At 42.5% G+C, this 15,938-nt stretch overlaps 1 protein-coding gene across 1 annotated transcript in view; it reads right to left on the reverse strand.

Annotated features, from left to right (window-relative positions):
• Positions 1-2,666: 2,666 nt before the first annotated feature.
• LOC119182464 (monocarboxylate transporter 5-like) overlaps positions 2,667-15,938 on the reverse strand; it is a 70,140-nt gene continuing 56,868 nt past the window's right edge. The window contains exons 3-7 of the mRNA XM_075888094.1: positions 12,059-12,257; positions 10,595-10,738; positions 7,156-7,414; positions 3,674-4,266; positions 2,667-2,842 (exon numbers count right to left, since the gene is read on the reverse strand). Of these exons, the coding sequence (XP_075744209.1) occupies positions 2,667-2,842; positions 3,674-4,266; positions 7,156-7,414; positions 10,595-10,738; positions 12,059-12,257 (1,371 nt within the window). The remainder of the gene's footprint in view (positions 2,843-3,673; positions 4,267-7,155; positions 7,415-10,594; positions 10,739-12,058; positions 12,258-15,938) is intronic.

The raw sequence follows: 15,938 nt of genomic DNA on the forward strand, positions 1-15,938 counted from the left end.
ACACCAGATGAATTGTTTGGCCATTGTTAGACTACCACGCTAGTTAGCTCAATGCCGATAGGCGGAACTATTAGCAAAATAATTGACCGTAGTTTTCTATCATTTCATCTGCACCATGTCACTGTTGCCTCTTTATATTGTGCACAAATATCTTCAATGCATACCACCTGCCTTAATTTTTTGACGTTTCTAAAGACAAACATTCATTACTCCTTCGATTTCGTTTTGGATTTCATCTGTCGTTCATCTGTCGTGAATACAAGCACATAGAGACATCGCATGAATGTGTATGAAGGTCTTTTCATTCGAATGCTTTGTTGAAAATCGCGGTACTAGTAACGTGCATATGCATGCAAGTGTAGATGTTCGAGTTTTAATTCCTTTTAGTTCTCCTATACATAATTCGTTCCAGATGCTATTGGAACGGCCACTGGCTACTTCAAGTCTTAGGTACGAATGATCCTTGTACATGCAATTCGCGTTCATTAAAGTCAAGCTACATTGATAAATAAAAACAAACGACATGCATGCGACTGACTACTACAGACAAGTGAAAAGTTTTGGCACTTTATTTTACACACATTAGCGTCACACAAAAATGAATCTCGAGTGCACGACTAAATGACATATATACAATGAAATTTCTGCGTATGTTATAAAAGCCGTAAATATACAGTATGCATGAAATATGATTTCACCTGACACAGAACAAAATCTGACACAAACCACGGTCGGATACCAAGTTGTAAATTATTAGCGCCTAACATTGTGTCAAGAAAATAAAAAGCTGAAAATGAGGTTCTTCTAAACACAATAAAAGGAGCTAACGACACTAATGATGATAATCATATATTGCAGGAAAATATCTCACTCAATTGAGCTTTCCCGGGGTATCCGTTTTTTCTAAAATGAATTCGTGCACTCATACTTCTCTGCATTATATCACTTTTTCGCAATGATAACATTGCCATTATTCTGTCAAAGCTTATAAAGAATCTTCTTAGGCATAATTTATTTCATAAGCTGGTAAAGGTATCGCTAAATGTTTCCACAGAAAGGGACCCTGTAGAACACATTGTGGCCGTACTTGAACGATGCGTAGTCGCAATGTCTAGCGTCACTTCGTAGTAATGATTGTGGTGGACGAATTCAAAATATGTCGGTAGAAGGATAATGAAACGTACACCTAATTTTTCAAATTGCACTATGTTCTGAAGCAGCTACAGTTCTTTAGACGTGTGCAGACAACCATACCAGTGGACAACGTACCACGCAAGCACTGTCATATGCATTCTGTCTCCAGAACGATGAAGTGAGTACGTGGTTTGCACCACCTTTTGATATAAAATATTATGGCACCATCATTTCACATACCAATAGTGTTCCGTCGAAGACCACATGACCATGAAGTCTACGTGACCATATGGTCAGGAGATCACGGCTAAATATTACTGCTGCAGGGCATACAAAATTCGGAAAAGCGCTGGGGGTATTTTAGTTTTTTATGAAGTGATGCTCAATGATCACAAACACCTGTAAACGGATTCTCTTGCTTTCACAATAATGTATCGAAATGGCGTTGAATGTCCACTTGATTTGACTACATTGAACCAGTCAAATTTCTTGGCCAATGTTATCTACAGGTGTCTCAGCTAAGACGTAGCATCACGCTGTGAGAACAATGTGTTTCCTTGGTTGGCAGTTCAGCATAACAATAACACTATGACGAAACAGAAAAAAGATTCAAAGCAAGATTGTGGTTGTGGTTTATTATTAAAAACTAAAATTTTCCCCTCAGATTAAAAAACGGGGCTGTATAAAATGATCAGGTGACCATGCTTTACGTATTTTTGCATACAGAAGTCATCGCAAGCAAAACCGGCACCAGAAACTTTTACGTGAGCGGGGAGGGAGGGCAGTGCACCCACGACTAGAGAATTTCTTCAAGGGGGCTGACGGGCTGGTGACTAATCTGCTATATTTAGGCTATTGTTGCTTGACGGGGAGGGGGGGGCAAAAGACGAGAACCGACGAAAACTTCAGGTGGGCCACAGACTTCTGCACGCCCTCTTTCTTGTTCCTTGCTGGCGCCGCTTCTGACCGTAAACACTATAGCGCTCCTAATTGTGTAGTGACTTCTAGAATCCAAATACTGTTAGGTAGTGAACCACGCTCCCCTAATAACTAGATAATATGTTTTTGTATTTCCTTTTTTATCAATTCTATATTCCTCTTTCGCTCCTAAGTGAGCACCATAGCGAATGAAAACGTCTTTGGTCTACTTCATCATACTCAATTAAAGAAAGATGACTTCATTCTCACCAGACTTTCGTAAGATCACCAGTCAACATACATATGTGAAAATATGGGTGCTATATACGGTATTATATATGTTCTCTGAGAACAGCCTATAAGGTTGTGAAGAATACTTCTTCTATCTACCCTTGTTCTTTTAAATTGTGTCGCATGACAACCATCGAGAACAAATGTAATAATTATGAGGACTACTAATTAGGCCACCTGGCCTGCGTCACGATGGATGATGAAAATTATGGTTGTTAGCAATGGCCTGCCACATGCCAATGAGATCACAAATTACGCAGTGATGGCGCTAGATCGTCCATGCAATGACAACACACCACGCGAGTGTTTCTTCACAGCGGGTGTCACAAGTTCTGAAGAATTCTGACGACAGCCTGTCTTCGCTTCTTCCTTTTCCACGAGTCGCTTACGTGCCACTCATACGCGACCACTACGAGCCAGGAGAATCCCAACAGAAACAATATCACAGACATCATCTGGAACAGACCATCGTAGGACTTCTGGTAGTCCCGGAAGTAACCTGAAATGAGAAGGCGTAAGAAAGATTCAGCACATCGCATAAAAATTGCTCGTGGGAATAACAGCTTTTCTGCTTAATGATGGTTTCATTTAGGCAAGCTATAGCAAGAATCACAGATTACATGAGCGAAAAACCAGAGAGTCCGCATACTTAAAAGAGATGAGCAAAAAGTTTTACTCTTTCGTTCCCGCAATAGCCCCTTCATATTTATATGTACTGAGGTACGAGCCCGAACAAAGATAATCTGTAACGCAGATAGAACGCGAATTAGTGAAATAAAAAGTTCACTGCACGACATATTTTATTTATCTCATTATTTGCGCAAAATATTGATAAGGTGCAAGGATCATGAGTCTGTACACCGGTTTCTTTCGGTAACAAACCAACGGGCATCGTACGAGAATGGAAGTTACGAAATGAGCGACACACTCGTAACGGTAATGCATGCCTCTAGCACTATTTGTATTAGCCCAATAAAAACAAAGCTCTGTCCATGGCGATGCGTATTGCAAGGAGCATGTACCCATACATGTTTTTACACATAGACAAGTAGTCAGTAGAGAAACTTCGGACAGTTGTGCTAGCGTCAGTAATGTCCTTATTCACGAAGATTCACATCATGCTTTCATAAAAACCACTGCATCTTTTCATATGACTTTTCCTTTTCAAGGTGATGCACTGCTGATGAAATGCACTCATTCAAGAATGGCTATGCTCAGGGTGATATAGCTCTTATCTCGCAGTTTATGTGTGATCCAAAAAATGTCACACTATAACTCTGTACGGGTGGGCCAATTAACTTTGTTTTACATATTTACGAAACATACCTACCAATGACAAATGGCTTGGCGATGAGCAGGACTCCGGCGACAAATCCCGCAGTGCCATACGAAACCGGCAGCCGATCTTGACGAATGTAGTCAGCCTGCAGCACGCCGTACATGGCATTGCCACAGCCCATGAACATGCTCAGCAAGAGGCACATGCCCACAAATGGAAGGAAGGCTGTCATCACAGGCAGGAGGGCCGTAGTGACTCCGAGGCCGAGGTAGGCAGTGCTGAGAAGAGCGCTTCGGCTGAGCAACCCTTTGTCTACCAGGGCTGGGAGACAGACGCCACCGAAAATGTCCGTGGTAGATAGTATGGGCAGGATAGACATTTTCTTAAGAAAGCCCATTCGTTTGTCTGTTGCGTAGTCGTCGATAGTGCCAATGAAAACGTCGAAGCAGTAGTTGAACAGAATCCACGTGATCACTATGACATAGTACATCGGGAGGCGGAACACCCTGCCTTCTCGAAGAATAATGTTTGTGTGCGAGAGTGCCCCTACACCCGGCAGTGCGTTCTCCACGTTGACAACGCTTGGAGAAGATGGCGTCCTCGCATCACTGGTAGACTTGTAAAGACTCCCCCTGGGTCCTCGCCTAGAGCAATAGTGGAAGACATGCGTCAAAATAGTGCACCTGCTCTTTCATTTCACCAATTATTTTGTTTTAAAGGAGCTCCAGCCAGGATAACAAAAACACTTGTTTCTAGGCCTCACTTATCTATGTATTTAAGAATCCTTACCACTAGCTGAACCTTCTCTAGCTGGAAGCTGTGAGTCGCATAAGTCACCAATGAGAATAAACTATATACGGATATAGTTTTAAAGTCTGTGACATTCGCTCCCTCAAGGCAGATGCAAGCGAGCCTCCGTCAATGGGCGGGCGCTGCGGACAGACTCCACGGCCAGTGATTGCGCCATAAGAGCGCACTTTTACGGTGCGCGAGTGGAGCTATATACCTATAGAATCATTTTCGTTGCAGCCGCACTTCGGTCGTAAGAGCGTGGCCACACAATACTTCGTAAGCTGTACGCAACTGTGGTAGAATAGCTTTGCGAGGTGGCGTGATTTCACTGAACCAACGTCCTGTGCCACGGTAGGCTCATATCAATTTAACTTGGTTTCACTCGCATCAGCTTATTGTATTCTGTGTTCATACCTAATTTAAGGGTTCACAAAAGCACAACATTAAAAGAAAACATGGTACAGGTGCTCTACTTCGTACTCCCTCTTTTGGTTGTGTTATTTTGCGCCTCCAAACAAATATATGAACGTGCACCAACTCTACCAGTAAAGAGTTGTCCTAATACTTTGTTACAGTAATCCGCATTGCGGAGAACCTACTAAACTCTATCGGCCACCCATCCACTTGTATTTAAAGAGATTGTGAGTGAGTCACTTCTTGAGTAAGCACTGGCGTGTATTCAGCAGTAAAAAAAAAACGCTCGGACTGCGCGAGTATTGCCAGACGAACATTCGCAAACACGGTATCTGTCTACACCGATATATTTGTTTGAGGCACGTATCGTCGATTGGCTTCTTGATGATTCAGTGACAATTGTCTACGAAACGTTCTATCACAATACATTTTATTTGTGCGCATTTGCGCTCTCCTGATATCACGTGTCATGGTTCGTCGCGAGCGCGCACTATAGCGCATGGTCATGGTAACATGTCTTTCCAATTGTCCAGCTGTTTTGAGGTTGCGATAGGCTTACATACTGTTTGCAATGTTAACGCAATTTTTTCTCTGATAAACTTGATGTCACCTTGTACCACGAGACATATCTGTGTTATTTAATTGCAGGTTTTTAAATATGTAACGTTGTTGCATGGTCGGAAGTCATAGTTGTAAAAGAAATCTCGCTAACCTTTCACAAAGCAGCTTGGTGAATAAAAAACTCGCGTAGTACCTCACTGGCATCAACTCGTCTTCCACGCAAAGCTTTTAAAGCTAACGAACTATGAGTGGCTGCGTCTTAGCGAGAAAGCCCAAGCCGGTGAGCGTACCAGAATGCGGCTATCAAAGGGCGCCTCTTCCAAGCGTATCTCTAAGCCCCGCTTTCCAACAGGCCATGTAGGTGATCCGCCGTTTCTGAAAGGGCAACCTGATAATTTATGAGGGCGACTTGTGGCTTCACGTTGGCCAATTTGATTATTGCCTGGGTATGAACGCAGGGCCATTGTTCTTGCTTCTAGCCATTGTGTCGTGCATAAAGTTCCGATTTCTATCCCGGAGGGGGAAGCACGATGCAATAGAAACAAAGAAAGAAACAAACAAAATAAAAAAGGAAAGTAGGAAGGAAAGACAGAAAAGAGGAAATGATAGTTTGTGGGGCTAATACGCCAAGCTTCTCTTGCTGCCAGATTTTCTATGTAGCAAGGGTTTCTCAATTTTTCTGTCGGACGTGGTGGCCTGCTCCAAAAATTACGGTGCGAGTATAGGCCCTCATAATTGCAACAATCCATCGAATAGGAGGGGCACTAATTTTACTGTTTTTAACATCATGAAGTTTATGACGTTCAAAACAGTGTCCCTCCTTTCAACAACAGTGTCCCTCCTAACAGTATTAACAACAGTGTTCCTCCGAACGTATCCGGCGCATACGTTCGATATACTGTGAAGTCGTCATGTGTCTGTCATAGCAGGAGTCGTATGTGGTAATCTTTCATTACCGTGCGCGCGTGTGGTAAATCATATTGAAAACTGTGGACAAGTACGGTGACGTCTGCGAGTAAGCAGCAAAGAACGTATAAGTTCACTAAACAATATAAAAATGAAGCCCGGCGAAATAGGTCGGAGGTAAATTAGTCCAGGAGCATATATAGTCTTCATCAGTGATATTCAACAGTTCGGTAAAACTATTCTGTGTTCACTTTCTTTGTAGGCCTATGCAAGGGAAGAGAGAAGAACGCCAACTTTGAAAGCTATTAATTGTGAATTATTATTGAACGTCAGAAGACATTTTTTTTCTGAGCAAGGTTATGCCAAACTGATTTGTTACAACGCAAGCTGAAGTCATCAAACCTAATGGTGGTATGGTCGTGGGTAGGCATGCACGTTCATCTGAATAGGAAAGAGGATCCGTTCATCTGCACTTTTTAGTTACGTTCCTTGCTGCTGTAGCTCGAAGAATGCATCTCTATGTGCCATCACAGTAATTGCAATACAAATATTCAATACTCGATATATTCCATAACATCGAGAGCTGTATTTTGCGATCGATTGTCTTACTTTGCACTGTCTTTACGTTTTCTTCTATGCCAAAGGGAAAAGTGAAAGACCTTCAGTGCATAAGTAAGTTATCAAAAATACGATCCCGCTACCTTTCAACTAAACTACCATGTGACAAGTCGTCCCTAGGGTTCGTTGATTGAAGTGTTAGCGGTGGAACAGCTGGTGTTACACGATCAAGTGGAGACGCACAAAATTCAAGGAATTTGGGCATAGACGCTACGAAGTGAGACTTCAGACGTCTCTCTTACCTTGCTGCGGTTCCGTCAGCCCAGGAGTTTCTGTCCAGCAGAAGGGTGATGATGGTGAGATTGACCAATATGAGGCCGAAGATGACGAGGCAGAGGCGGAAGCCAAACATATGCGTGGTGTACTCAAGTAGATAGGGAAAAACCATTGCGGAGGCTGCTGCCCCGGCGTACATAATGCCATGAGCTGTTCCACGGTATTTGCTGAAGTTCTGACTGAGGAACACTTGCAGGGAGCTGAACACCAGCCCAATGCCAACACCTGAACAAGAAATAAAGAATGGTAAACTCAATCGAAGTATTCTCTGCTTTAAAGTAAAGGCGCAGAGCATACTTTGACACGAAAAACACTCAATCGCAATTCACCACTTTACCTCAAGCAGCACTTCGTCTTACGTCTACATTTGCAGTTTTTCTTTTTATATATTTTGGTACTATGCAGCTCTCATTATTGGCCTGGCATTGCAGTAGCGAATAACAAATAAATTGCTCGAAGGTAATAACCATTCAACAGCCGGCTAGAAAAGCCAATGGATGTATATTTCACAGCAGAGCATTTGCTTGCTCAGTACGCTCAATTTTTGCACAACTGCATGCTTTTCCATCTGCCACGATGTCCTTTTGAGATGATTTGACAGATTGATGTTGAACGATTTTCACGACGCTGCACTTGCAGCTTTGTAAACACCTCGCTAATTTGTTGCAAATCCAAACTGTGTATTATGATTTCGTAAGGAAAAATATCTTTACGAATATAAAAGTGTATACTACGTGGTTGTTCTTTCTACAATGTAGCTCTGTCGCAACAAAGTTCAGTGACGTTTTTTTAAGTGGACGACTAATGAAAACAATTATCTGCATTGTATAATTATACAGTGAATTCGTATTTATAGAGACTAGCTTAGCGAAGAACCACTGCAAGTGGTCTGTGGCGCATATTAAAAGTAGAGACTCAAGTTACAGTTGAATTTCTCGATTAAAAAAACGAAAAAAAACCTCACGAATGGCAGTGAACTGTAATGTTCGTTTAGGCAAGCACAGCTGTAAATGATTTAATGCCGTAGCGGCATTAAATCACTCTCTGTATACAATAACTACCGGTACGACATAATGACAGTGTCGTTGCTGGCGAAGAAATGATAATCATTATAATGAGGCTAAAGTGAGGACATGGAGTGATGAGAAATGTGTACACCGCTAGACCGCTGTACCATAACATCTACGACATTTCGTAGTGTCCCTGTTCGCAACGTTCTGCACTCCACGCTTACGCATACCAGACAGTTTACTTTTTGGTGTCACTTGTTGCATGGTGTTTCAGCTCATGATTTCCCAGCGCACGGTGCTGCGACAGCGGCTCCTATACAAAAGCCGGTGGACTCTATTGAAATCAATAGGTGATCCACTTCGTGAAGGTGGGTGACTAGCAAAGCTGTGTAGCTCACAAGGTAATTTTGTCATTGTTTTGGGCATTTGTTTCTACATTTACTTGTACCTTTTGAACTCTGCATATGCTTTTTCTAAGTGCTATCACCGTGGATTTGCGAAGCTTAAGGAGTACAACGCTGGTTATTTATTTGTGGGCAGTTTAAACTCGTAACATTAAAGCCTGATATGAAAAATTCTCGGTTATATTAAACTTTACACGCACTTTAGGTAAATAGAAAACTACCGTGTGCCGTTGCACTGTTGCCTATATTGATAAAATATTTCGCTTCTACGAGGCTAAAATCTCGACACATAGCCTAATAAGGAAAATATATGCTCGCACATTGCCCATCGTCATATGTTGCGTCATATGTTATGTCATATGTTAGTCATATGTTAGTCATCGTCATATTTTAAGTGAGAATGTGGCACCATAATTTCGCCTCAAGTGCGGTCGTATTCGACTTTAAAGAAGCGCGAATATAGGCCTCTTTTATTAGACAAACTTTCTTATGTTGTAATGTCAACTCGTACTTTCGTATGAGTTTGAAACCCCAGAGATACACATATTCCTGGGAGCTTCAAAGCCCAGAATACTTAGTTTTCAATGTTAAGTTTACACTCGAGCCAAACGGCTAGTTGCTTGGTGCCCATTTGTTTCTCTGCTGTTGCAACGAGCAACGGATGTCGCATATAACGTACTAATTTATTGCCACCTGGCCCCTTTTTTATTGCGTGAATTGTCTGTATTGACTCAATATTTCAACAGTGAGTAGTTTATTCTTTATTCATTCACTAGTATGTTACGGATGCATTCATTTGCTTCTGTTCATTTCTGGTGAGCCTTAGTCAATTTTCGAAGCACATACCACCACGCTTTTCATAATAGTAGATGTAGGTTTTCAGTTGGTCTTCCCCAAGTTCCGAAAGAGCTGGTTACAGAAGGATTCGCTCTAAAAACTAGTGTTAATTGCTAACCTTTCTTGCACATGACATATCAATTGCATATCACGCAGCAAAGAGTACTTAGATCTCGTGAAAAGGAAAAGTTGACTACCACTTTCTGTAGCAGAAACTGTGGTGTAGATCCATGCATATAATCATAAAGACACTTTTACTGACTTTGTTATTCGCAGCGCTTTTAAGTAAAGCGCACGAAAACACGTTATTTCTTGTACCAATTCCCCATCAGGACGAATTTTGCTTCAGTGGAGGTGTTTGTTATCAAAAAATTCATGCAACATACATTTTCAATTGCTGCAATACACAGGTGAGTGACTCTTCTTTTCTTTTGCTTTCTCTTTTTGCTAAGATGACGACCCCTTTCAAGCTTCATATTCCTACGAATAAGGTCTAAAGTTTCTTAATCTGTAGGGCTCAGTAATTGGTTTTCCCTTTCCTCAGTCATGATGTCACAGGAAATAAATGTGTCCAGATTACGTTGCGAGGCACAAAATCTTGAAATCTCAATGAAAAGCATGGTAGTTAGCTTGATACAGCGCACGAATATATACGCCTTAACTCACTATCTTTTTGGAACACACCAGTGCTGAATAACGTCTGTGTAACGTTCTGACTTACTTTTTTTCTCACGGTAAAGGCATGGCTCAAGCGTTTTCCGTAGCTATTTGAAACTCTACTTCAGGCGGTACGAATAGTTCGTCCTAAAAGAAACCCTTTTATGTACATAAATGCCACTGATGATGGAAGCAGTACATTATATATTTGTAAATGACTCCATTACTAGCCCTTTTGTCTAAAAGGCGATACAGATCTTACAATTCATTTGTATTTATATCATACTAATAAACTTCCAACTTGAAAAAAAAAACCATACCTTGACCGTTCTTGACCGAAGTTAGCCATCTGTCTTATTAAAGTGTCTATGCACAAGCCAAGCAATGGTGTGAGAGACATACGTGTTATACTACAAGTTCTACTTCTACATTTAGGCATTGGATTGAAAAAAAAGCTCATTCCAAATGAGAAAAGCCATGAAAGCATCAAGTCCTACCGTGAGCGACGCCGAGCGTGAGTGATATCCAGACGATGCTAGGCGCCAATGCAGAGCACATCACACCCGCCCAGGCCAAAATGCTGCCAATCGTCATCACGCTCAAAGGGTTGACGTGCTCGAAAAATACCGCCACGAGAAGACCTGAAAGAATTACAGATTAACACCATTCAGCTCTGGCACTGCAGCCATTACAAACGACTACAGCACAAGCTGAAATGAAATTTTCGATTATTTATATTCTGCCTTGAAGGGTTGAAGAGAGTGAAGGCGCAGAAAGAGCTGAACATCCTAAACAACTTGACAGAGACATGCCACCTTTCGCTTGGCAGTCACTTCCCAGGAAGGCATACAAACTTTATTTGCTAAACATAAGTCGGCCTTAATGAACTTATGACTCACAATACGTCTAGTTAGTCTCGTGTAGCATCACGTTGATCTTGATTGATATGATTGATATGTGGAGTTTAACGTCGTCCTAAAAGCACCATATGATGTCACGTTGTTCTAATCTCATAAACGAATGCATGGGCACAAGCTAGTTCAGAGAGCACGCAATGGCCGCAGTCACAAGTTCATGTCATGGGAAATCCCCCTGCTAAGCCTGTCTGTCCCTTAATATCAATGCGTAAAAATAAAGTGAAATCTGCTTTCTCTGGCAGAAGGTTTTCGCTTAGGATAATAAGAACAGAACACATGGGTGAGTGTTTCCATGCGGCTGGCAGCTACCTTCACTGCGTTTGCTTGTAGCCCCAAGTAACAAGTTCGGAGGCTTGATGATTTTTTTGTCTTCTCGTTCTCATTAATGTATTCTCGTTCTAGTTTCCTCACTTATTACTCAGTGTGCACTGTAAGCCACTTAGCTAGCGTTGAGTGCCCGCACAGCCAACCGCGTTGAATTTATTGAGCACACTTGAAATTTGCGAATGCACTGCCAGCCTGACGGTTCCATAGTTACAACAGAAACCGCAGCAGCTATTGCCTAAATTGCCGACGCAACTAAGGTAATGAATGCATATGAAAACAGAACTGATTTTTGGAATCTAAACTCACGCTGCATATGGAAAATCGCTATAACAATAAATTGAAGATTACAGCAGTTTCTTTGTCACTTGATCAGTTTCAGATACCCTAAATCAATGACGGCATAAAAAAAAAGCTGGCAGAAATTCTTTGAACATTCTGTCATAAATTCCAGTGGAGACAATCAATGAACTCCAGGGTTCATACCAATAGTGTACTTGTAACGACGTGACTTATTTTGAAACATTACCAGAGATGCATAAAATGTATTACTCATATTTTTCATTGAACGCATCTCGCCTTGTACGGTAAGTACAATGGTAATGAGAAATGTTAAAATGCTGCAGCCCTCGGCTCTTCTGTGTTCATTATTGCTGTGTATTGATTGTTTTTGTATATGTGATACATACGTCCAGGAGCGCAAGCAGAAGAACGACTTACCGGCCATTTCACTGGTTGCGTCGATGAGCGTGTCTGGCCACGACGCTGTGGCTCGGCATACCCGAAACTCTTCCATGATGCTGACATAGAAGATGCCAGAGGAGCGAATAGATGCCGAGCCGAAGAAGAAGGCGGCCGCTGCAATGATAGTCACATGCCAGTCCTTGTCGGTTTCGTACACGTGCCCTTGCAGGGGAGCCTGTTTGGAACATAAAAAAACATATTTGAGAAAACCAGCTGTTTTTCAGCATTACAGTGGCAATTATGCGGTAAACAGAGTGGTGCCAGGAATCATTTAATCTTAGGAGTGGGCATGACTATCACGTTCATTTCCAAAGAAAACGCTTGCAGTTCACCTGCGAGCAAGTTCATAAGACTACTCAACCCCTTACATTATCATTCATTTGAAGCGGATTCACCCGCAAGAGAGTCACACAAGATGAGAGCAGCGAAACTACACGACTGAGCATTGAAAGTTGTTTCTCTGCTACGCTCTCTTTTACTCATGCTATGTATGTCGCCTCTATATTGCAGCTTTTGCGTTGACGTTCAGGAATTCGTGAATAAAGGTTTTCGTCATGAGTAGCAACAGAGCGCTTTCTGTCATTCATTGCGCCACAGCTATGTGTCACTCACGACTGCCGTAATATGGAGTCACTTATTCTATGAAAAAGTATACCGGCCTCCTGCTATTGAAAAAGGCTCTACAATGTTACCACGACCTTGTTATGCAGTCGCTTTTGTAAGAAAAGTAACAGTGATATTCTTACGCAGGCAGCTGTTTGTTTATAGGAAATGCCTCAAGTACTGTAGGTTATTTACCTAAGCCGTCATGTTACAAAAGTAAAATAAAAGTTGTCTTGGAAAACTTGCCAAACATCTAGAGTATTTATCCGGGCTAGAAAAGTGTCCAAGCACATTTAAACGACACTTGTCCTAGCCTTTATTTGAGCGTGATTCGGAAACTCGCGACATAGCTTAAAGAAGCTGTTGTTATCGGTTCTTGATACTGGCACACTCCTTTCTCAAGTTTTGTTATCGTCTCATTTCACGTCCAAGTGCTCTCCTGTGCAGCCCCGCCGCGGTGGTCTAGTGGCTAAGGTACTCGGCTGCTGACCCGCAGGTCGCGGGTTCGAATCCCGGCTGCGGCGGCTGCATTTCCGCTGAAGGCGGAAATGTTGTAGGCCCGTGTGCTCAGATTTCGGTGCACGTTAAAGAACCCCAGGTGGTCGAAATTTCCGGAGCCCTCCACTACGGTGTCTCTCATAATCATATGGTGGTTTTGGGACGTTAAACCCCACATATATATATATATATATATATACTCTCCTGTGCAATCACACCGATCGACTAAAAAACCATGAAGATAACCGTAGCACCTTCTGATGTGAATACACGCACAACGGGAACATTGCAGATTGTTTTTTTTTTGAAATTACATGGCCGCTAGCATTGTCACTAGAATGTTCAACGGCACATGTCCAAATGCCGACACGCGTCATCGCTAGTCATTAGCTTGACAGCCGACGCTCTGTTTACCGCTATCAATGCCAGTGTGTTTCGCTGTAAGCTGGCTTTCCGTTTCGTTTCGAGCCCCACCATGGTGGTCTAGTGGCTAAGGTACTCGGCTGCTGACCCGCAGGCCGCGGCTTAGAATCCCGGCTGTGGCGGCTGTGTTTCCGATGGAGACGGAATTGTTGTAGGTCCATGTGCTCAGATTCGGGTGCACGTTAAAGAACCCCAGGTGTTCAAAATCTGCGGAGCCCTCCACTACGGCGTCTCTCATATTCATGTGGTGGTTTTGGGACGTTAAACCACACATATAAATCAATCAGTTTCGTTTTGCAGAAGTCCGTGCCATCGTTGACGTCATGACCAGTGTCATGAGTGTTGTTTGATAATACACTTACAGTCCACAATACTAACCGAAGCTATCGAGGATAATTTCTGCGTGCGGCTGCCCTACTAAAGAATTCGCGACAATTGAAGCTAGCTCACAAAATACTATGCGCACAGGCATGCACCAAGTAATGCTTATACATACGTAGCAAATATCTGGACAGCATATGGCACGTCGATTGGTAAAAAACTATAAGACAACTATTCTGTTATATATTAAAGCAATTGAGACGCTGTAGACATCTAACCTGCTGGACGATGCTTTTAAGTGCGGAGCACTTTAGTGTACTTCGTGCGTTTGCCTATTCTGGGAATCAAGTCGGTCATCTTTAATGACCAGCGGTTATCCCGCCTACGTACTACGTTCCTGGCCCACGTTCATTTTGTCTTCGTGATTTTAACTATTATATCCTTAACCCCACTTTCTTTCCTCACCCAATCTGGTGTCGTGTTCTAAGGTCACACCTCTCATTTTCTTTTCCATTGCTGGCTGCGTCGTCCTCAACTTCAGCTGAAATCTCTTGGCAATCTTTCAGGTTTTGTGCATTATAGGTAAGTACCTGGAAGATGCAGCTGTTATATAACTTCAAAAGGGTTAGGGACAGATTACTATTCATGATATGAAAAGGCTCGCTGAACGTTATACACCCCATCCTTATTCCTCTATAGTTACTTCAATAGCATGGTTCAGCTCCGCGGTAAGCAGGCAAACCCACGTACAAAAATAGAAAAACAAATGTGCGCAATCGAGAAATAGAAAGTGAAAGAATAGAAAAACTATGAAAAAGTACTTAAATAAACGAAATAAAGAAAGAACAAGACAGAAAAACTGGGAAGATTACTCAGATCCACAAAATGGTGGTGATGAAAGGAACTTAGGTCGTAAGATCCTTGTGTACGTTGAAGTCGCCGAATAGTATAAAGGACGAACAGATCGACGGACGGTCGGATGGACGCAGGGATGGACAGATTCACGGACGGGCAGTTGCACGAGCAGATCACGGTCAATGTTTAAACTATCAGCGTGGTATGTACGCTCTGGAGACGGCCTAACGAACAGATGTTTCGCACCTGCGCTTCGACTGGGGATGACGGCGAGCCTGAACAACAACGGTGGGACATCATAAGCTAGCCTAAGAAGCTTCGCTGCAAAAAGAGCATAAGCAGGAGAGAGAGGAGGAAAGAAATATTGGAAGAAAAAGAAGTCTGCCCAGCTCCGAAGTTTTGTCTGCCTTTCCACCACAAGTGTGAAGCTGCCTTTATTTTTGTTTTTGTTCTTCCCTCGTAAGTTTTGCAGGTCCAGAATGACTGCGTCTGTTTTAACGGCGTGCAATGCGCTACAAACATTCTCTCTCATCGTCCGCGGAAAGACGTCATTGTGGAGTTACCAGCAACTAATCACAAAGCTCTGCACACCAGCCCTTACCACTCCGTGAATAGTTAAATCAACGTATAGCTCTATTTTCCTGGTCACGTCAATTTTCAGCGAATTCCGTAGTTTGTCACACTAGGCTGAATCCAAGCGGAGGACGATTGTTGCGCGCTCGATAACGTGTATGAGCTCTTCACTGCTGGCACTTTCAATCAAACAATGAGACACAGCACGTCTGTCGCAATGAATTGGAGTTGGTACTTGTATGCCTGGATTACCCCATAGGCATGCCTTGTGGATTGCAGTTTTAATTAAAAGCACTGCAGCGTATGTCTATTCTAAAGTAACGTAAATACGAAACGAATGTAAATGGGCAATACTTTTTTGACGAATCAGCGCAAGCATCATTTTTGTTTAAAAAGCTTGTGTTAGTACATCGCTACAATCACTCAGCTTCCGACCTACGCTTTCATACAATCTCAAGAGTTATTGTACCATGAGTCTGTCATTCGATAAAACTGCATGCACTGATTAGGGGTGAGATAAACGCGGGAAGTGCGCACAAAGAATGCCTCCTGTATTTTATCAATGCCAGCTAGATGCACCTGA

The sequence above is a fragment of the Rhipicephalus microplus genome, chromosome 3 (genome assembly GCF_043290135.1).
Source record: "Rhipicephalus microplus isolate Deutch F79 chromosome 3, USDA_Rmic, whole genome shotgun sequence".
In the NCBI taxonomy this organism is placed as follows: domain Eukaryota; kingdom Metazoa; phylum Arthropoda; class Arachnida; order Ixodida; family Ixodidae; genus Rhipicephalus; species Rhipicephalus microplus.